The 21,776-nt window shown below is 46.9% G+C and overlaps 6 protein-coding genes across 10 annotated transcripts in view; 4 read left to right on the top strand and 2 right to left on the bottom strand.

Annotated features, from left to right (window-relative positions):
• The window catches only part of LOC126562509 (uncharacterized), a 301,387-nt gene that overhangs the window by 47,246 nt on the left and 232,365 nt on the right, over nucleotides 1-21,776 (top strand). The gene's annotated exons all lie outside the window — the stretch shown is intronic.
• Nucleotides 1-21,776, bottom strand: part of LOC126558897 (V-type proton ATPase subunit d) — a 401,974-nt gene that overhangs the window by 271,623 nt on the left and 108,575 nt on the right. The gene's annotated exons all lie outside the window — the stretch shown is intronic.
• Nucleotides 2,745-5,621, top strand: LOC126556870 (uncharacterized). Its single transcript, XM_050212417.1, has 6 exons — nucleotides 2,745-2,795; nucleotides 3,249-3,311; nucleotides 3,445-3,573; nucleotides 3,661-3,950; nucleotides 4,146-4,211; nucleotides 4,464-5,621. Exons 1-6 carry the CDS (start codon nucleotides 2,745-2,747, stop codon nucleotides 5,548-5,550), a joined length of 1,686 nt encoding a protein of 561 aa, XP_050068374.1. The 3' UTR covers nucleotides 5,551-5,621.
• On the top strand, nucleotides 6,825-7,934 carry LOC126559283 (AH receptor-interacting protein). Its single transcript, XM_050215418.1, has 3 exons — nucleotides 6,825-6,911; nucleotides 6,986-7,515; nucleotides 7,592-7,934. The coding sequence occupies exons 1-3, from the start codon at nucleotides 6,825-6,827 to the stop codon at nucleotides 7,932-7,934; spliced, it is 960 nt and encodes a 319-aa protein (XP_050071375.1).
• Nucleotides 10,426-12,409, top strand: LOC126556742 (uncharacterized). Its single transcript, XM_050212214.1, has 3 exons — nucleotides 10,426-10,544; nucleotides 10,685-10,946; nucleotides 11,022-12,409. The coding sequence occupies exons 1-3, from the start codon at nucleotides 10,443-10,445 to the stop codon at nucleotides 12,404-12,406; spliced, it is 1,749 nt and encodes a 582-aa protein (XP_050068171.1). The 5' UTR covers nucleotides 10,426-10,442; the 3' UTR covers nucleotides 12,407-12,409.
• The window catches only part of LOC126557212 (cytoplasmic dynein 1 light intermediate chain 2), a 367,651-nt gene continuing 361,828 nt past the window's right edge, over nucleotides 15,954-21,776 (bottom strand). For both annotated transcript variants that reach the window (XM_050212906.1, XM_050212915.1), the window contains exons 2-9: nucleotides 20,054-20,159; nucleotides 18,083-18,273; nucleotides 17,803-18,006; nucleotides 17,530-17,729; nucleotides 17,020-17,249; nucleotides 16,765-16,876; nucleotides 16,480-16,671; nucleotides 15,954-16,329 (exon numbers count right to left, since the gene is read on the bottom strand). In XM_050212906.1, the coding sequence (XP_050068863.1) occupies nucleotides 15,991-16,329; nucleotides 16,480-16,671; nucleotides 16,765-16,876; nucleotides 17,020-17,249; nucleotides 17,530-17,729; nucleotides 17,803-18,006; nucleotides 18,083-18,273; nucleotides 20,054-20,145 (1,560 nt within the window). In that variant the 5' untranslated portion in view covers nucleotides 20,146-20,159 and the 3' untranslated portion in view covers nucleotides 15,954-15,990. The remainder of the gene's footprint in view (nucleotides 16,330-16,479; nucleotides 16,672-16,764; nucleotides 16,877-17,019; nucleotides 17,250-17,529; nucleotides 17,730-17,802; nucleotides 18,007-18,082; nucleotides 18,274-20,053; nucleotides 20,160-21,776) is intronic.

The raw sequence follows: 21,776 nt of genomic DNA, 5'->3' as shown, positions 1-21,776 counted from the left end.
ACGGTGTAGTGTGGTTCAAACAAACCAGTAAGCATTGAAGTGGGCAAAAAGCGCCTAGAGCGAACGGGACGCCGTGCACCACCAATCGTGTGCTTTCTCGCTCGTGCTTCCGACCCCCCTTGAAGACACAACGAAACAAATGCTCGTGCGAGCTCTTTCCCGTACGGTACGATTGTGTGCTCTCGTTCTTGCTACCTTGTCACACGGGTGTATATCGCTAGTGTGAGAGCGAGTACGCAATATATTGCAACTCGTCGCCGCGTGCTTCACAAACAACCAGCTGTGTTTACAAGCGTGCGGTTTCAAGTGTTCATTTCTTACACAAAACATTAAGCTCAACTGCCTTTGGTGGGGATGAAAAAAAGTCGTTAAAAATTATTTTTCCAGGTATCCAAAGAGCATTGGGTCTATTACTGATTCTAGTATGGAGCGCAGAATGTGATCGTAATTCTAGATATTAAAGGCAATGTTCTTTTTTCACCTTATTGGCGACTACCACTCTGTTGGATCCAGCACGTGCGGTTTGAATTTCACGTACGAATTAGAGCTTACTTGCAATTAATAATCTTGTTTAAAATGACCTATTTTCGGCATTGTATCATGAACTAGAGTTTCATTCACATTTTTCATCTAATTTCATCTATATTTATTCAATCTAAACTATCTGTAAACAATTGCGGCAAGAGCTCTCACTACAGTTCTACCGATCGGTGAGCTTTAACGAAAAGCTCTCTCAAAAAGCTTTCAATTATAACTTCATCCCCTAAAAGTGATTTTAAATCGTTTTTTTTATTTTAAAAATTTAAGGATATGGGTAACCTGAACAGAAAATATTGATTAAATTTGAAAAGAAAAATAAATTGAATTACTTTTGAAAGCTAATTTATTGATATTTCGCATAAAATTTTTTCCGATACCGGTAGAATTCAGACAAATGAGCGTGAAATTTAATAACGTTTTCAATTATTTTCATGTTTATTTTGTTCTTGGAAACAATTGTGTCGTAATCGAGAATTTACTGATAAGCCGGATAAAAGCCGTCGCAATATTGATAAGCTGCCCTATATAGTTTGTCCTACCAGGTACATGGAACACCTTCTCGGGAACCAAATCAATTACCGGCTTACATTTGTAGCAACAAAAAATAATAATAATTAAAGATAAGCAATCCGATAGAAAAATGTGCTTAATGAACAATTGGTACCGCTAGCGAGCAATAACTTCACCAGCATTCAATTTACTCCCGTCGGAGAGAATAAAAAATAACAACAAATAAACGAATTACTTAAAACAACCCCTTACTCCCATTTTTCATCTCCTATACTATCCCCCCCCCTCCTCCCCGCCCCTCCATCAGAAAATGCGAGACGAGAAACCCGTTCACACCTTTGCTACCACCTGCCCAAGAACCTCCCGCCCCTTCCTCAGCAGAAACCCATCTCGACACGACCCGATGATGTAATTGTTTGCACTACGCGAACAGCCCGAAGCCAAAAATGTTGCGCGCATGCGATTCAATTGCACGTGCCCAACACGCACGCACGCACGGCTGGAGCTTTAGTATCCACCAGCTCAACGTCAACAGCCAAGTGGTTGCTGTTGCTTCGTTCGTTGTGGTTGGCGGTGGGTTTAGCGCGCAGTTTTCAAAGGCAAGCGAAACAATTTCAGCTCAAACTGGGGTGTTTGGTATTCCCCCAATAACGAACACTTGTACACGCCGCATACATACAGCTGGCTCGTTTGTGCATTCTATTTGTTACTGTGTTACGGTGGGAGCGTGCGCGCTACATTCGTTGGTGTTGTGTATGCGTGTGCCTGGTACAGGTGCACACGACCGATGGAGCAGTCCGTTCATCCTTACGCACCCCAGGAGGGTTGTGAGTAAATTGGCCATGCTTGTCGTGAATGCCGTCGGCGGTTAAAGTGAAATTGTTTCTATCAAATTCTGGTTGGCCTTTCAAAATGTGCGTCGTTTCCGGTCGTGGTACGCCCGGTGGCCAATAGCGGCTAAGCGGATCCCACTCCGAGAATCTCCCAGTACTCTCGGGAGGGTTGCATTCAATCAACCGTCACCACCACGAACAACAAATACTCAGCACCCAACCCTTGGTTCTAGCCTGTCTGCTGCTGCATCTGCCCTCTGCGGAATGGGAATTTGTTGGTGTAGTACAATTGCTTAGTTGCACGCATACCACCACAGTGTAGCAGTAGTGTCCGTATTTTTTTTTTTTTGTTGGGTGACAATCATTCGCGTTTGCGACACCTGCAATTGCTCGGCTTTACAACGCAGTGCCCACCAAAAGTTGCACCGGACGGTAGAGAGTGTTGTCCCATTTCTTGCCCGTAGTAACCGTAACGATGCTTTAATGCATCTTTTAACCTAAAGTGTCCGTTTTTGGTGCACACCGTTGCCGTGCAGATTGCGTTTGCTTCAACCCTCATTTTAGCCACCCACTCCCCATCGCGGCGTAAACTCCCCTAAACTAGAAATAAGCAACAATAACAAAACGGTTCGGTTAAAAGCGGATCTAGCGAAACAGGGCGGCTTATTGGCTGAATGTTTACTACGGCGGGAAAGCTTTACCGTGTCGATCGATAGTCAGCGCCACAGTGTTCTTTACGTCGCCACCAAGTAACGATTGCACCACCGCACCCAGCACCTGCTATCAAACGTTACGCCAACCGAGAACTTCGCTTGTAAAATCCACGCCTGCTGTCCGTGCCACAATCGGCTGTACCCTAACATGACTTCGGTGGACAGCGACAGCAACGTTCCGGTGGATCCTAGGGTGCAGGTAATCCCTTTTTCACGCTCACACACACACACATATATGCAAATCTAATGCATTTTGCAAGGATCGATTACGGATTTACGGTGTGGAAGCAATGCTTTACATGGCCTAAAAAGCACATTAGCTAACAATAGCTGAAATAGCGAATAATTCATATATTCGCGAAGATCGTTCAATCATCTTTTACTCTTCCTTTGGTTTTAATTCCTCCAATTGTATCCTTCTTGAAAGTGACCTAGTATAGCCTTTCCCTTCTTTATCGCATTGAGCTTTTGATATGTTTTTCTCTTCTCTAAATTGTTATCTTAACATGTTAAAACTAGTTCTTTGTTAAGCTTTTAGGGCAGAAATTGATAGTAAATAATTTAATAAACAAATATTTCTCCTCTTCTTTGTTACTTTTCTTGCCCCCGTTCTGTATACTGGAAAATCTGCAAAAATACATTAAAATCACAGATTGAGCTAGAAAAGTTAAACGAAGCAACTGACAACATCAACAAATATGAAGTCGATCTGGACGTAAGTGACTGCACCTCGGCAAACTCTATCTCTACTTTCGGTGCCCTTCAAATAAATGTCCCGTACTTTTTGTCCCTCTCTCTCTCTCACTCACTCCCCCCCCCCCCCCCCCCTTTTCCGCTATCCACCACAGGAAGCGAAAAACGAATTTCGCGAGCTACTTCGCGAAAGCGCGGAAAAGATAAAGGCGGTCGCAAAAAAGGTTGGCAACTCGATCGATGCCGCGAAACCCTACTATGAGGCACGGCTGTACGCGTCCCAGGTAAGAAACCGGCACAGGGCGCCAGGAAAGGGTATGGGTTACCGATTTTTTAAAAAAATCATCAATCCAACCCTCCCACCCCCGTAGCTAGCGAAAGAAACGCAGCAGTGTGCGCTAAACTTCGACAAGGCCAAATCGGTACATGCCGCCGCGAAGGAGATGGTCTACCTGGCGGAACAGGGCCTGGGTGAGAAATCGACGCTCGATACGGCATGCCAGGAGATGCTAACCCACGCGACAACACGTGTCAACGAGAGCCAGAACGAGTGTACCGAGATGCGGAACGTGCTGAAGATTAGCGAGCTAAAGCTGGAGGTGGCTAACAATCGGGTCTGCAAGCTGCACTCCCAGCTAAAGGGTGCGATCCGGGCGTCAAGGTACATATCGGACAAAAGTAGCCGTTCGATAATGCTGCAAACAGTAGAATACGTTTAGTTGGTTTTGTAAATGCCGTTTTGTGTTTCTTGCATTAATTACCATTCTTATTTTCCTTCCTTTTTTTTCGTTTGCTTGCGCGTTGTGTTTCCGGTTCCGTTTTGTTGTTTTTTCTTCTTTTTTCTTCGGTTAGCTAGTTTCGATATCCGGCGCAATCTTTTGTTGATGAACATTATAGCGTACCAGCATGAGTTGCTTTTTCTGTAAGTATTTAAACAAAAACCCGTTGAGTACAGGGCATCTTTGCATTATTGACTCGTTTCTATGGTTATAATTATCTACAAAAAATACCTTGTGACAAGAACAAAAATACATAGGAACGCGTCAAAAATATCTCGAGATACCCTGTAAAATGCACCCAAGCACGCACACACGCAGTAGAAATTCTTATTGCTAAGTGGGGGAAACACATTTAGGGTATACTAAATTTTCTCTACACACACATTCACCTGTAGGCCGTACTATGAGCTGCGGGCCAACTACAATGCGCTGCTGCTGGAACAGAAGCAGAAGGTGGTGGAGCTCGAAACGAAGGTAGCCGAGTCGAAGTTACGTTACAACGAGGCCTTGTCGAACCTGGAACGCATCTCGGAAGAGATCCACCGGCAGCGAAAGGCACGTGCTAACAGCCTAGACGAAGACGGTGGCGGTTCCGGTTCGTCCTCGTCGTCCGCGGTGGCCGGACGGGGTGGAAAGATGTTGGCGACGATGCACCTCCCGTTCAGCAAATCACCATCGGCGGCTCGAATCGATAGCAACGACGAATATCTCGAGTTTCCCGCCAAACTTTCCATCAAGGCAAGCCCGATCAAGCAGAAGTATCTGGACAAGCTGGACTGTCCGCATCTGCTGAAGGACTTTGCGCGCAAGACGAGCCCGAGCGGCGAGAGCGACTCGGACAACTATCAGTTCTCGCCGAATCCAACGATCGACGACATTACCAACATGTCGTCGGAAGACATCGAACAGTGGACGGAGATACGGTTGTCCAACTCGAACAGCAGCAGCTCGGGATACTCGCAGCACAACTCGCTGGTGCTCGAGGACGCACCGACGCCGCAGGACGAAACGACCGATTCATCGTCCGAGGATAGCCCGAAAGCGAAGACGCGGATCATAAAGATGGAAATGTATCAGCCGGAGGGTGGAGCGCGGCGTACGGACGGGATCGCCGGTTGGATCGCGAAGACAGGGAGTGTGGTTGGTTCGGCTGCTGGGTCCGGGTCGAGTGCTAGTAGCAATAATAACCCCAGCAACACCACCAGCAGTACCGGGCGCCGCCAAAGTCTGGACATTATCATCGATACGGGCGATCGGGTGAAGGATGTGTTTGCCCAGGGCATCCAGCGCATCGGCAAAACGCTCGAGCGGCGTAACAGCGAATCGGAGGTGGCGCGGGACGAATCGGCCGGAAGTGATTTTTTTCTCTTCCAGCGCTCGGATCCTGCAAAGGATGGTCTGTCGGATGAGCAGGTGGAGAACCTTCTTCTAGATCAGGACTGTACCGACATCTTTCAGAACGTGGTAAACATATCAAAATGAGGCCGGCCCGCATCCGTCCCTGCCGGCGGCGCCACGCTGCCGGTGCGGACGGACGGGCTCCGCCAACCAGAGTGAGATGCGATGTGTAGATACATCGATATATCGTATACCGTATTGCAATTGGGCACGGGTTTTCGCTCTTCGCCGGCGAAAGGCGGCAACAGGCGGATTGACGGTGGGAAGCGTCACCCGGGAAAGGCGGCGAAGTGTCACACCGGCCACAACCCGTGGGCTAGAGTGGGAGGGAAAAAACAAAAAGGGAAAGTAATTAGAAAGGAAAACTCATGAAGCAATTATTCAACAATGATCACACCATACTAACGTGCGCGAACAGCGAAACCTATTCGTGTAATGTGTTAAGCGATGTTGTTGATTTATCATAGATTCTAATGGCTCCGAGCAATAAATAAACCATAGTACGTGGCACAGTCCACGATGCAGTAGAGCTAACGATGCGATAGACGGAATTTGCTGAAGGATTTTCTGTTCACAAAGCTTAAACAACAACAATTCACCATCTGGTTCGTACATCCCAGCGGAACAAAATGTAAACAAACGAACGTTTGACAGCTCGCCTTTGCAATGCTTTATGCTAGCGAGGCGATCGGACGCAACGAACACGCACACACACACACTCAGAACGCATAAAAAACAAATCACCCAGACGTCGAATGAGATTTTTTTTAAATACTGTTTGAATATCCTTTTTTAAATTATTTTTTGCATGAATGATGACTGAAAAGAATCGACTCTATCGTTGGGAGCATTTGATAAGGATAAAGGGTAAAAACTAATCATTTGCAACATTAATTTTATACAAGAAAACAAAGTAATATTCTAAAAACAAACAAACAAACAAAACTTAGCACAAAAAAAAGAGTCAACGACACCCAATCAAAAGAGCAAAACCAGCTAGTATAAACAAAACAACAAGCAAGCAAGCAAAACGTCAGTCCAAAAAGTATAAATTCAAAATACAGAAAAACATCATCAAAACAACATCAAAGCATCGAAGAAATCCAGACAGTCGTGTGAATCCCCTTGGTAATAGTTAAATTAGGACATATGGCCAAAGTTGCCGGTCGACAAGCATAGATGTCTTGTTAGTATAACAAATCTACGAAAAGTATCGCAGGAAAGCCCAGGAACTCGACTCGACTAAAGAGGAAAAAAAAGTAGCAGGTGGTAGAACTTCCTCCTCCTACCGAGCAGCTAGCTGGTTGGTCATTGATTTCTGCTGTGGTTCCTCTGCCTGCCGTGTGTTACCGTTCGTGATGGATTGCGGCCAGTCGGATACGAACATATTGAAAACAATCGTGCATGCGGGCACGAAAGTGGTTCCATTTCGTGATGGCACAAAGGTAGGCAAAGGCGGGGATGGATTCACATTACACTACAGTGGGGCAATAAAGATTTTTCCATTTGCTTTGGCCAGGTAAAGTTCCACTATCAAACGAGAAAATGTGACGAATCACGAACGCTCATAGACGACAGTCGAACGCAGCAGAAACCAATGGAGCTAGTGTTGGGCAAAAAGTTTAAGCTCGAGGTGTGGGAATCGATCGTGCAGCAGATGGCTCTGCACGAGGTGGCCCGGTTTCGGTGCGACCGATCCTTGGTCATGCAGTACCCGTTCGTGTCGAAAACGATACGGGACGCACAGAAGCCACGGGAGGAGCGGAAACACTGCTGCGGCATGACGGTACAGAACGAGGGCATCGGATACAAAGATCTCGACGAGCTGTTCACGAATCCGCAGGATCTCGAGTTTACCATCGAGATACTGTCGATCGAAAGTCCGGAAGAGTACGAAAAGGAATCGTGGCAGCTGTGCGACACGGAGAAGCGAACGCTGGTCGAGAAGCTACGGCAGCAGGGCAATGCGGCGTACAAGGCGAACAATCTGGCCGCAGCACTGGAATCGTACTCGTACGCCACTGGTATCATTGAGCAGCTGATGCTCAAGTAAGATATGCCGCTACGATCGGTGTCCTCCCGTTCTGTCTAACACTCTATTTAATTAATGTTCCGTACTTTGCAGAGAAAAACCCAACGAACCGGAATGGAATGAGCTGGCTCAGATGAAGGTTCCGCTACTGTTAAACTACTCCCAGTGCAAGCTAGCCGAGAAAGATTTTTACGCCGTCATCGAGCACTGTACCGAGGTGCTAAAGTACGACCCAAACTGCGTAAAGGCGTGGTATCGGCGCGGCAGGGCACAGGCGGGCGCCTGGAACTTTGATCGGGCGAAGGCCGACTATGAGCGTGCGGCCGAGCTGGACCCTCACCTGCAGCCCGCCGTGCGTAAGGAGCTGGCAAAGTTGCAGGAACAACAGCGCCTGAGGGATCTAGAGGATAAGTTAAAGTATCAGAAGCTTTTTTAGATTTTTTTTTTTTAGTTGATTAGGTGGGGCTGGAGTATATGGTGGGAAGTTTTGTTTTTTGATGATGTTTTTTTATACACAAGAGGTATTTTTTAAGCACATGCTTCCGCACTTTGTTAGGGTTTTCTTTTGGCTCACACCCATAGCCATTTATGGTTCGATTGCTACGTCCGATCGATATGACATGTGCTTCATATTGTGCCGGCATGCACTATACCATATATCAAATATCAAGTACCAGTTTTCTTTTGTTTGATGTAGAGAGGTGACTTAAACTCTGACCTATCTTGGGGGTTAATCCAGAATGTCAGAAAGCTAGGCACCCAACCCATCTGTAAATTGTGTTTATGTCCTCTGTGTGCTACTTGTAATGAAAAAAAAGGTCTGCACTGGTTGTAGGCCCTGGCGGCCTTTGGCCACCTTTAAAAGTTAGGCAGAATTACGTAGTTTTATTTAGGAAGGTTTTGTTTTCTCGCAGGTTTTTTTTTTTAAACCTCGCAGAGCTTTTAAAATGCTGTTTTGTTTTATGGAGTTTATATTTTTGAATCATTTATGTTGTTTAACCGTGTAAAATAGTAACCTATTTATTTCGATATCCATATTAACTGTCATTCGTCGTTTTTTTACCGTGTCAAAATTAGAGCACTGATTTAGGAGCTTTCCTGAAGTGCTTAAGCAAGTTAGTGCTTTGTTGTACAGTAGTTTTTGTGTAAAATAAATTAGCTGCTGGGGCTACTGGGCCTGATGGAACGATGACAACTGTTTCGGTCTTCACTCGGCAGGACCCCGGGGTTCAAATCCTATCCGGACCGTCCCCCCCTGTAGTGAGGACTGCCTATCCAAGTCTATCAGCAAGGTATCAGCAAGTCTAGTAAGTCATTCGATGGCCGGCGGTGATTTATAGAAGGTCGTTAAGCCAAGAACAAGAAGATCTGAAGTAGCCACCACATCGGTAGAATCGGTTCTGAAATAGTGGTACTTTGAATCAATTTCAATTTCGAACGCACAGCTAGGATTATCTATTTCCGATGTCTTCAAGAATGGCGGAAGCTTTTTTAACAAAAAAACAAAATCCAAAAAGGTGGGTGTCTCGTGCATTGGTGAGGCTAGAGGATAAGCGTAAATGTAAGCACTAGAAACGGCAAAAAATTGTTTCCCGAAAAATCGCAAGCTATTGATCGTACTTATCTATCTATGTGTTGTGCTTTCTTTACCCCATTTTCCCCTAGTACGTACACAATTTTTCGTAATCTATATACACCCACGCTAGAGCACAATCTTTGTACACTAATTATGTTTAGTAAAAGAGAGAAAAAAAATCAGCCTAATTGTGCCATTTTGTGGATTAGAGGGCAAAAATCAAAACACAAATAGAGCGCCATTTTGTAGCCAATCGGTGGAGAAAAGTAAGAACCTCGCGGTGCAAAACATTATCTCTAGAATATAGCAAATATATAATGCAATTATAATGTTACACAGAGCTGAAAAATAATTACCGTTTTGTTGCTTTTTTTCCGAAATAATGGCTTTTATCCAATTGAATCTGATTCGCCGAAAGATATGTACGATACGTGCGTAAAACACTTCTTTCGTATTCGTATGAGACACCGATAACGAGCGCCGAAATTGACCGAGAGAAACCCAAATATCCCGTCAAGAAGAAGTGTGTGGCGTCCAGACCGACAGGAACCCGTAAGTTGCGGGCACGCGTGGATCGAATGTCAGTGACGAACGCACGTTCGCCATACGCTACCCTAGATATCCCAACATCGAATCTTGATCACTACCCCTAGCACTAAATCTAGCAAGGCATCCCCCCTCACCCGATAAGCGCCTAACGAATGCGGTTGGACAGCAAAACACCCCAAAACAAGGAACTTATCATCGGTTTAGGGCCATCGGGTTCGTCACTGTTAAGATGTTTGTCCCGCGAAAACAATTCCAGCGGTGGCGGCGATGATAAGGTGTGTCATCGTTCGTCGTCTTCGACGCGTTCCCTGCCGCTCGGTGAAAAGTTCCGGTGAATCCGGCGCCTTGTAACGCAACACCCCGCTCCTCCACGAGCGCGGTGGTTATCGGAGGGAGCGGGTGAGACAGGCACGATAAGATAAGTAGATAAGAGGGTTAAAGCCGCCGGATTCGTCCGAATGGATGGACACAACACTAGCAGGCAGGCAGCAACATCACAACAAGGCGTGGTGCGGCTCAACACCACGATGCTGAAACAGTCGCCAGCGCAACAGACAATACAGCAACAGAGACGTCCCGTTTCCGTCCCTTGGTGAACCCTACCGTCATCACCAGCAGCAGTTACAGTGTTTGTGTCTGTGTTTTGTGCGGGCAGTGTTCCGGGCAAGGGCCTCTAGTATTCTCCTGCAGTCGACTACACCTCCCCCAGGCGCCTGGTGGTAGGCAACAATTATGTAACACACATCCGCTCCATATCCGGGGGTCGACGACGCACACACACACACACACACACAGTACGGAAGTTTCCGGTGCGCCAAAATGGAGGCATTCATCAATGAGATGGTGGAACCGCGCGTCTTCGATCTGATCGTGCTGATACTTCCGAAATGGAAACTGCTGCTGTACATCTTCCTAATGAATGTAAGGCTTCAACCAATGGCGCTACGCGAAGTTTTCGTCGCGAAATGCGAAACAGGTGCTGCGACCTTAACTAAAGCCTATGTCCTACATCTTTATCTGTCACTCTCTCTCTCCTCCCCCACTCTTGCGTCCGCCACTAGATAGTGATCTTTACACCGGTGTACGTGTTCGGTGCACTAGTGAGCAACGAGCCGGACCTGGACCTCATATGTCCGCCGGTCATGCTGATCGGCTTCAATCTGGTGCATCGGGCCTCATTTCGGTACAGCAGCGAACAGAACATCTCCACACTGCTGTTCGGTATCGCCATCCTCAGTCTCGGAATCTCAACCAGCGGCATGGTCGCCATGCTGTGTACGCCCCACTATGTACTGCTGGTGCTACTGTACAGCGTCGTTGGAGGTAAGTTGCCAACGGAACATCAGCTCCAACATGTCTTTGTCCTACCTCAATCTCACCTTCGGTTCCATCAACCAGGGTTCGGCTATCAGCTAGTGTTTTCGCGCATGTGGAAACTGCTGGCGAAGATCTTTAACGCCCGCAAGGAGATGTTTGTGATCAAATTTTTGCACTCGTGCGGTCAGGCCACCAGTCTACTTCTGCTGCTAGTCTGCTTTCAAGTGCCATGGGAGGGTTACATTTACGGTGTACTGCTCGTACTGCTGACCGGTGTTGTGCTGCATCTCGTCCCACTCACAATATTGATCGCGGGCGAGAAAGGACGACTGCGCAACGATCTGGACGCACTCGTACAGCTAACAGAGAAAGGCAACGAATCGTACTATGCGCACGTTGCGACCAGAGCTACACCGGAGGTCAAGACTGAACCATCATCAATTAACCCGACCGTGCCAACCTCAACCCTACCGCTGACGTGGAAGAATCCTGCGAATTTTAGTGCCTCCCACGACGATGATGAGCGCGAGCAGGATATGGGCCGAGAAATAAACTCACACCTGACACCGCTGGACGACTACACGTACAGAGAGAATGAGGAGTCACTCTTCAACCGTCAAGAGGGCAAATGCTACAATCAGGATGGTGTCGAAATACTGGAGATGATTCTGGAAGAGGACGAATCTACCGTAGAGGACGCGTGTGCTCAAACGGACACAGAGGACAATGGCACGGAATCGGACAACCGGTCGGATGCAACCCGCACGGCAGCAGGCAAATGGCGTTGGTTGGGACAACTGTGTGAGGTAATCGTCGTAGCATACCGCGCGCTAGATCTTAACTTTCGGCCAAGAATTAATCGGCGGCTAGCGTCGTCCACGCGCACTGCTCTCGGCGATTGGCGGTGTTGCAGTTGCGCGCTGCTCAAAGCAACCGACACGAGCATCTTCGTCCTATTTCTTTGCATACTACCGCGATTGAACTTGCACTACTATCAGCAACAGACCCGAGCCCGCCACATGACATTGCTAGCGGTGATTGTGATATCGTCGGTGTGGGCTGCTGCTTCCTTTCTGCTGCTCTGCTGCGAGCTGCGCTTCCGGAAGCTGCACGAACGGCTGCTCGTGTTTGGCCTGTTCTTTCAGGCGTTCGGGTACTTCTGCGTATACACTATCCGGTCGAACTTTTGGACGTTTGCCGGATGTATGCTGATCGGCGTCGGACATTCGATTACCTGCGCATATCAGGAAGCCGTCATCAAGCAACAGCTCGGGCAGCATCGTTGGAGTGCCGCCAAGGCGGGTATTGGTTTGCTGGCTGGTTTGGCTGTGATCGTGCTTGCCGCAATCGTGAACGTGTTCTATGTGTACGGACCGATCGATCAGTTGCTGCTGACGCTGCTGCTCATCTACAGTGCTGCCGGTGCATTCTGGATCGCCTGCAGCTGTCGGATATTATTTATCTAACCGGTAGCCCTGAACCATCGCTAGAACCACCACCGTATAGATATACACGTGTGTGGACACAAGTCAAACCCTTCACGCCGTCTCCATACACAGGAGTGTCGTATGAAGAATTAAGAAGTGTTGTGATGCAGGAAGATACTTCGTTCAACCCAAAAATACTTGGACTGCATTAAATGTTTTGCTTGATAGCTTATTCGGTGAGATCACTTTGATGAAGGGGTTTCTTGTATGAAGAGTTCTTCCATTCGATAAGGCACTATGAAACACGAATTTCTCTTGGTACACGAGGCCCGTTACTCTACGAGGTCTCTAACTAGACGGGACGCCATGACCGGTAAGACGACTTTAACCTTTTACATAGAGGACGAAGGACGCTTGGACGAAGAGTTCTCTTGGTGAAAGGTTAGTGAAGTTCTTCGGATGAAGATAAAGAGAATTTCCTTGGTAGACGAGTAGACGATCTTTGAATATAAAGATCACTTGGTAGGCCAGGCCCCATGTTAGAAGAGTTCGGTGACGTTCTTCTGGTGAGGAATTTGCTTGGTACTGGACACGCATTGGATGACTAGTTCGTTTGTCAGATCCCACGTCCCATGTTCGATAAGATCACTGGAAGCTGAAGAGGTTCCTTGTACGAAGAGTTCTGTTCGGAAGACACACACACACACATATTCCACTTTTCAACCCGTGCAGCTTCTGAGTAGTTAAGTAGTTTTTGTTGCTGTTTTCGCTACAACGAAACAATCATTTTAACATACATCACATAGAAATAAAGAGAGAAAAAAGAATCAAAGAAGGAGACATAAATCTCGCAGTTTTTTGTTTGTTTGTTTTGCATTATTATGTATGTTGTGTGGTCCTGTTTTTAGCATGTTATACGCGTACAGTGTCGCTTTTATTCCCAAAAACAAAACAAAAAATCTTCCTTTGCCTTTTTTCATCGCTTTTCCCTCGTTTTTTTTTCTTCTTTAAGGATAGCCGAACGGTTGTCAAACACGGATCAGCCTCACAGATGTAACTCCTACCCTAGCTATGCGCGCCGCATTCAGCATTCAGCTTTTGCCCGTCTTTTTTGTATTTTTTGTTTTTTATTAGGTTTTAAATAATATCGCTACTAGGGGGGGAGGGGGAGATGGGAATTTCTTGCTGCTTCCCTTTCATGCCTGCCGATTGCGAGGTTGCGAACCTCGAATGATACGATGCTGAGTAGTAGAAGCGTGACACGCAGGCATATCCCACTATCTGATGCAACGTACCCTGCGCATCACAGCAGGACAACCAAAAGGCGTGTTAGTATATAAATAAGACGATATATTTTCCTGCTGCTCTGATTACACACTTCCACGGGGGAAAAGGAGAGGAGGGGGATAGCATTGGCAGAGCTTGCTTGCCTTTTGTGTGTGTGTGTGTTTGTATATATATATATTTATATTTAAAGAGTAAGTATTAAGGAGCTTTCTTTATCAGTATGCAGGTTATCTTGGGTGCAGTATTATGCATTCTCCTTTACGTCTACCGATGCTGCTCCTGCTGCTACTGCTTGCTTGCTTTATGTTATAGTATTAATATTATCTTTAACTACTACCGTATGCTTTTCTACTACTGTACTAAACTGTCCGTCTCTTCGCCATTCGTTAAATCTCGCCTTGTTTTTGTTTTTAGTTCCCTTATTAGTTTTAACATATGCTGCGCCGTTCGTGTACTTTGAGTCCACAGTTGTTTTTTTTCCTATGTCGTATTTCATTCTTCTTCTCCTATTTCCTGCAGTTTTTTCTGCCTGCAAGGGTGCGCTTAATTAGTAGTGGATGTGATTCTTCTTGCCCCCTTTTTTTTAAATATTCCGCTCCCATATAGCGATCTCTCCACCGTTTTCCCCTTTCCTCGCTTGCCCATCCGAGGTCGGGGCCAGTAAAAGTTTCAACGGCAGTGGAGACCCTCGTCCTTTTAAGGGTTTAGGGTGTTGCTATCTCACCGTTGCGCGATTTCTACAGTGTATGTGTGATAAGCCTCAAACTTTACACAGCTCCCGCACCTTTTTGTAGCTGTTAGGAAGCGGAACGAACGAGAGCGGGGCAGGGGTAATTGGAGAGAAGGTAGTTCCAGAATAAGTTGGAGGGGGGGCTCGCTCGGGATGCCGATGCCACATGGGCAGCACGCACATTCCCACACTCACAGTAAAGATGGAAGCTGACATACATTAAGCAATGTAGAGACAATATGTCTTTGTAATGCAAAACAACAACAAAACGAAAAACGGTAATCGGCAAGCGCTTTGCACTAAGGACAAACCTTTTACTCTACTCCCGCGCATGTGTCTGTGTGTGTGTGTTTTTTCCTATCATCCATTTTTTTCATTTTTTTTGTTGTTGTTGCACGAGCGCTTTCATACATCCAATATGTTCGCCAAACCAAACCACGAACACAATGCGAACACTATCACAATGATATATTTATATATATAATCCACTGCTCGCGCGGGAAAGTTGTGATTTGCGGAGGGGAAGAGGGATGGGGGTTTGGGGGGCGGGGAGGGGGTGGCGATGGGTAGCCAGAACCACGACAAACATTCGAATCATCCGGGTGGTAACATCGTCCCGAGACATTCGCTATGTAATATTGTGGCGAGCGAGAGAGAGAGAGAGAGTGATGGTGGCGCGCCAATAATTATGTTTTTATGCTAAACTCCCTTTGTAGTACTATTGGGGCAGAGTTTATCAATAGGGAAAACACAAAACATAACCACCCGGGCGGTCAGCCACAGGATGTGTGTGTGTGTGTGTGTGTGTGTGTGTGTGTGTGTGTTTAAAACTAAAAGGCTTTAAGATACACTGTGGCACAAAATTGTCAGTACAGAGTGAGTATCTTTTCAAATGTTTGTTAGAAAAATAATCTTTTTTTCAGTTGAATTGGATCCGAAAACAGTGCAGCTAAAGGGAGCCATACGGAGTATTAAACATGATCCATCGGAATCGAAAAATTGTATGTTTGGTTCGTTGTGCAGACGTCGATTTTGGAAGAAAAATGGGTTAATATTTTTTATCAACAGATATAATTGGTTTTTGATAATACGACGCAAGCCTTCATACTTAAAATAAATAAAATAATAATTGTTTTCTTTTGCAAAATCAATGCTGATTGATGAGAAGAATACAATGTAGTACTTTGTGGAATAAATATAACATTTTGATTGATTGATTGATTATGGTTTATCAAGTATGTTGTATCCTTGCCTTAGCTGTACGGACAATTTCTTTACACAGTGTTTTTTAGTAACAGTTTTGCTACTTTCCATCAAGAATTAGATAATTGAAGCCATATGAATTGTATACTTTCTCGAACATAAACAATCACTTTAAAAAATAGAAAACCAATCATTGTAAAAAATAGAAAAGCAATCACTTTAGATGCTGTGACATAGTGTTAACAGCTATTGCGGGGTTGCCATGGCAACACTCTGCAATTATCGGGGGATGGCCATTATCAGTCCCATGTATAGCCTTCGATAACTACGCATCAGCTCTCTCGATTCCCCCACCAGCAACAATACCACCATCACCACCCTCACCACCACCATCGTCCGCAATTCAGCAGTCTGACTGTGCCGCGGAGAAGTCTAGGTCCTTTTTAACGCTGCGTGCGAGACGGTCTAGCTCGAGGGCGGCATCGGTGCGCATACTAAGCTTGTCGCTTGCCAACACCGCATCAACGGCTGCCGTACCACCGTTCATGATGTTCACACGCGGTGACAGTGAGGCGGGCGAGGAGGACGCACTGAGCGGACTACCACCTCCGGTTACGCCACCGGCAGCGGCCGCGGCCGCCGCCGACCCAGGCGGAACCGATTTCTTGTGCAACAGGGAGTTGAAGAAGTTCGCCAGCACACCTTCACCGCTCTGCGTGCCGGGTGTAAGCTTACCATCGACCTGTACACAAACATAAAAAAGCCGATATTAGTTCACGTAGACTCGATATTAGTGTATTAGTTCATATAGATGTTCATTGTCATGTTCATGTTCATGTTCATATATTAGTTCGTGACACGGGATTCGCCGACAACACTCGATGTGCAGTACCTTCTTTGGTGAGCCCTGTGCACCAGCGGCCACTGGTGTCCGTTGGGTGCTCTTGGTACCGTTGCTCGGTTGCGAACGGAGCGGCGATTCGCCCCGCGTTGGCGTTTGGCCCTGCTGTAGCAGCTGCTGTTGGCGGGCAAGGAATGATTGCTCATCCTCCGTTTGAATTTCGCTCTCACGGTTCGATACAGTCTGGGGCGGGATAATTTTGCGTTAGTTAGGCAACAGCAATCATTTAAGAGCATAATTCGGGGGGGAAAAAAACGTTTCCAATCGGATCCTTACCTTTCTCGAAGGCGGTTGTGCAATAATATCGTTGTAGTAATCGTCCGGTTTGCAGGACTGCATATTTTCGTACAGTATGCTAATCTTTTTCATGTTATCCCAACCGGCCGGTCTAAAATGGCATTTTGAAAGCAAAGGTAAAGAAAATTGAAGAACAACCAAGTTATTCCATACAAAAACTACTATTTACGTAACTGAAAAAGGTGAAAGAATGGCACCCAGCCACAACGCACTAGATCGAAAAAGCTTACTCACATTAGCACCGCATCCTTCTCAACGACCAGGGCGGGTGTCCGGAATGGTAAACCGTAGATTCGATGCGTGAGGTATTTGTAGAGTAGATCGCAATTCTTATCCTCCTTCACGCTTGTGTAGAAAAGGGACGCACCGTACATCAAGCAGAACCGTCGGATCCACTGCTGCATGAAGTCGAAATGCTCATCCCGATAGTCGAGCTCCTTCTCCAGCGTGGTCATATAGTCGGTCTGTTTTGTTATAAGTAAAAAAAAGAGGGTGGATGATAAGAACTATCTTTGGCTTTGGTCTGCGAGCAAAATGAATCATGAGCTAGGTGGCCTGTTTGGCTGTGCCAATCAACGACAGTCAAAGAAGGATATGATGGTTGAGGGCACATGGCGAGCGTTAGCTGGGTCAAGTGGACTCTAACCTATCGGAGATCGGATGCAGGCCATGTCTACGCGACGTGCTCAACCCTGAGCAGACCAGCAAGAAGTTTTTCACAGCGGCCGCACATGAACAACTCACCTTGGTAACGACGACGACCACATCGAGGCCTAGGTTGGTCGTGAGGACGCCTTCCGGTAGCGGCAACGTGTCCAGCTCGTCGTCCACCGAAGGCAACCGGTTGGTACGCTTGATCGGCGATCCGGGATCGAGGTCGTCGAGCGTTTCGCAATAATTCTGCCATTCCGTTGTTAACCGTGCCTGGCACTGCTGTTTTTCCTCTGCAAGAACGTTTGGTTGTAAGTGGAGAGCGCTTTTTTTTCCGCACTGCAACAGCTCTGATGGCCAACTAACCTTGATCAATCTTTAGCCCGGCAATGTGATCGTCCAGTATCTTCATCCAGTGTTGCAGCTGATCGACCCAGCTCCACGGCGTCGTCATCGAAAGCGTCAGTATGACGAGCGTGTGCGGGAAGTTCTGTTCGTTTAGGGCGAACTTGAGCAGATTGTTGTGTCCTGGATCACCGTCCAAAATCCATACACTGAGACGCGTAACATCTAGTGGACGGATTCAGTTGGAAAGCAAAAGGTACAATTAGTAAAGCAGTACGCAACGCAGAAGAACTGGCCGTACCGTCTCGATATTCGTCCCGCACGTCGATGTAGGCGTACTCCAGGCCGGAACCCTTCTTTGGATCCTCGACGCCCTGCAGCTTGGCGATGAGGGTAGTTTTGCCGCTCGCATTATCGCCCAGCACCAGCACCGATTTATTCGACGGCAGCTTGGTATTGCTCTGTGTTTGCACCTCGCTCAGGATAGACGACCTGTGGAAAGTGGTGATGATAAGCATGAGCATTTCCGCCATGTTTACGCTGCTCTGGGCTGGTGGTTAGCGATTGAAGTGAACGCCCCATACCGTATGCTAATAGTACGTAAATAAAGAATGTCTCAACGAAAATGTCACTGCGTGTGGATCAAAGCGCACTTCGCGAGCAACATGACGTAATATTTTCTCACTCATCGGTGTCTTTTCGGGCGTTGTTTGCTTTCTTCTCACCGTACATGGCCGGTATGTCATTTGATTTCCATGCGAAACAGTTCCACTGTGGCTGTCCCTCCCCGTTACACGCCGTTGCCACGTGACATACTTGTCTATTTGTTTTACAATTTCTATTTTGTACAACAAACACACAGACGCATACCAGCACTTACATACCATCACTATCTCCATCACCAACAGTTGGATTAATCGCAGTCGGGTCGGGTGGTAGTCTTGTGCGTTTTGCTTTGTTTTGTCTGCTGAACTCAATTTGGAGTTCGATCGTTAATTTAAATGCGACATGCGTCCGTCTCTTGTTGCGTTGCTGTCAACTAATTGCGGAAATGAAGTGTATAAGAGCAATTATTGCAAAATTGGAATTTCTTTTTAAATAAGGCTCAAGATACATCATTGGATTGTTCAATATTTCTGTAATTATTATTAACATAGGCTGAACGATCGATCTGACACATGATTTTATATATGAAGTTGACTGGACTTTTTAATTAACTGGAATTAATTGGCCAGTTACTTTTACTAGCAAGGCCAGAATTAGTTCACTCGCAGCTGGATAATCTTTTTTCGAACGTTTTTCGGCATCAGGGTCCTGTGTTAAGACCCACGGCCACTTGGTTTGCACCATACAAAATTTCAAATCCTTCAAGAATCAGATCCTGGTCATGTGAAGACCGGCGCAGCTACCGTCTCTGTCACCGGATCACCTCGCAAGATTTTTTTTAAATTTTTTCTTTGGCTCCAAATCTTCCAGTTGTTTAGGCAATGGCTGACCTGGCTTCCTTGTTAGCATTTTATAACGTTCGAAAACTGTTCTCGGGGCACCGAAATTGTACTTCCCGTCCATTCTATGTGCTATCCATATGCAATCGTTTGAATTGTCTCCGGATAGAGGTTATCCATTAGAGCAAGCTACATCTAGCCGAGAGGGGATCATCGCAAAAAAAGAAAATAAAATGAGATGCTGCTAGGAAACTGGAGCAGCTGTCAAACTTTAGTTTTTTGGAGACCAGCATCCCTGCTTTTTCAACCTGTCATGCTGACACCTGCTACCATTTGGTGTTTGCCTAAGCTCGAATCTCGCTCGAGGAAGCAGACAAAAAAGAAAGCGGAGCGTGAGAAAAGAGAAAGGGTTTGGTGGCAACGGTTTCCCGGCATCGTTCGCAATATTTCGGTTGAAGATCATACGGTTTTCTATCCCCCAGCCCGGCCACAATTTTGCTTCTGTTGTTGCATTCATATTCTCATATAAACACAATAATAAAAAAGGAAACACTGTACGTTAGTAATAGGGAAAAGAACGGCTCCGGTACCGGAACTGGCTCTGACCGGCTCCAGAAATAAGTGGAACCGGTTCCGGAGCAGGATCCGCATCCACGGGTTTCGAACTCCGGTAGGAGGTTAGGTCGATGGCAACATCGTGGAATAGAAGCCATGGGTTTGGAACCAGCTACGGGTTGAAATCACAACCTTTGGGTCGGAGTCGTCTCCAGAACCGCCCATCGCAATCATAAACCGTGCCTGCCTGGAATGACAACTATGCTACTCACCAGAGGTTTTCCTTCGCTTCGGCATCCTTCTTGCGGGCGGCCGTTGTGGGGGTGGTGAGCCCGTGCACCTGTGACTGCGTTAGAATTTCCATCGCCAAAACCTTTGCTCTTTTGATAAGGAGGTACGCTCTCAACGCCAGAAAGGTTGATCGTGGGGTGGCCCGCGCTAGCCTTCTAACCTCACTCCCTCACTCTCTCTCTCGTTCTCTCTATCCGTCTCTATCCTTCTTGACCGGTGAAACAACACTTTCAACACACATACACATACGGGGTGGCCGCGATTGAGGCTTTCTGATGGTGGTGTTGATTGTTGCTGATGACGATGCACGCGATGCAGCAGGGTTTTCTTTCTTGCGATCGTGTAGCTTCTCTCGCGCAACCTAGCCCCGGGCACATGAACGTCACACCGTCACGGGCACCCAGAGACAGATCCTTTACGTTTCACAGCATCCAAAGGATCGGGGGCGGTGAAGAAGGCGAGAAAAAAAGACAAGGAAATAGAAATTAGCAATCAATGGCAAGAAAACGTTGAACGAACGGAAAACGGCCGTAAATTTTGGCCTGTTTTCTAAGCTACACATACAAGAGACGCACGCACTCTCTTTTCGCACACACACACAGACGCGCGCACTTGTACAACAGATGGGAAGGGGGGGTAAGAAAATCGTGAGTCATCGGTGGAATGTGCCGAATGTTCGGGGGACGTGTTGCAATTTTGCTGCTTCCACACACACCCCAAAAACTTCCCAACGTAACGGGGCAGTGTGTCTTCTGCTCAAGGTTTCTTGCTGTTTCTATTTTCCTGACCGAGCGGACTGTCACATCCGCCCCAGCAGCAAACACCTGGACCGATCAAGGCAGGGTGGGATGACACACACTCACGGCGACGAAGATGACGACTCCCGGGGTGTTTGCCTTTGCTGTAGTATTGGTAGCCTGCTACTACTACTCATCCTGCACACCCTCTCCAAACAACATGTTCCCTTGTTGGGCTGCTGCAATCTCAAACCGAACGGTATCCCACAGGAAACGGATGTGCACACCCGACAGACGGTAATCGGCTTCCATCAGGTACACACACATACACGAGCACACAAACACAAGGCATACGGGAATTTTCACACACAATTTTCATTGGGGCACACATCAGCACAGCCACACACACACACGCACACATGTGGAATTTCGGACGCACAGTGACTGATGTCATCGTGAAAGGGTGCGTGGCGTGGGCGCTTCTCGACCCCATCCCTGCCCCCCATTCCCCCCACCTTTCGACTCCATATTTGGCGTGCTGACTACGCAGGGGGTGAGAGGGGTGAGTGAACGACGAAGCAGACCGAGCAGGATGCTGCGGCTAGGTGATTCTTTTGTTATTCTCGCTTCCGTACCTTGCAATCGTGCTACTTACGTGTGGGTCGATTCTGGTCGTGACTGGTGGTAGCGGCGCTACTTCGACTACGGATTCCTTGGTCGAATTCGTCGCTAGCCCATCAGAGTGGCCATTTTACCTGGATTTGACGTATGGCGTTTTCTTTTTTCACCCAGCGTTTCCCTTTTTTTCTTTTCGCTTTTGTGTGCTCCGCTACGCAAGTGTCCCTTTTTTGTTCGTTCGGCTTTTGACAGCTGGCTCGAACTGACAGCGTGACGTACGAGCACGCTCAAGGTGAGTATAGGAAGGTTATATTTTTTTGGATGATGCAATCGGTAGCATTCCTACTAG

Source organism: Anopheles maculipalpis, chromosome X, assembly GCF_943734695.1.
Source record: "Anopheles maculipalpis chromosome X, idAnoMacuDA_375_x, whole genome shotgun sequence".
Classification (NCBI taxonomy): domain Eukaryota; kingdom Metazoa; phylum Arthropoda; class Insecta; order Diptera; family Culicidae; genus Anopheles; species Anopheles maculipalpis.
Note: the sequence above shows the minus strand (reverse complement) of the source record. Positions and strands in the feature narration are given on the sequence as shown.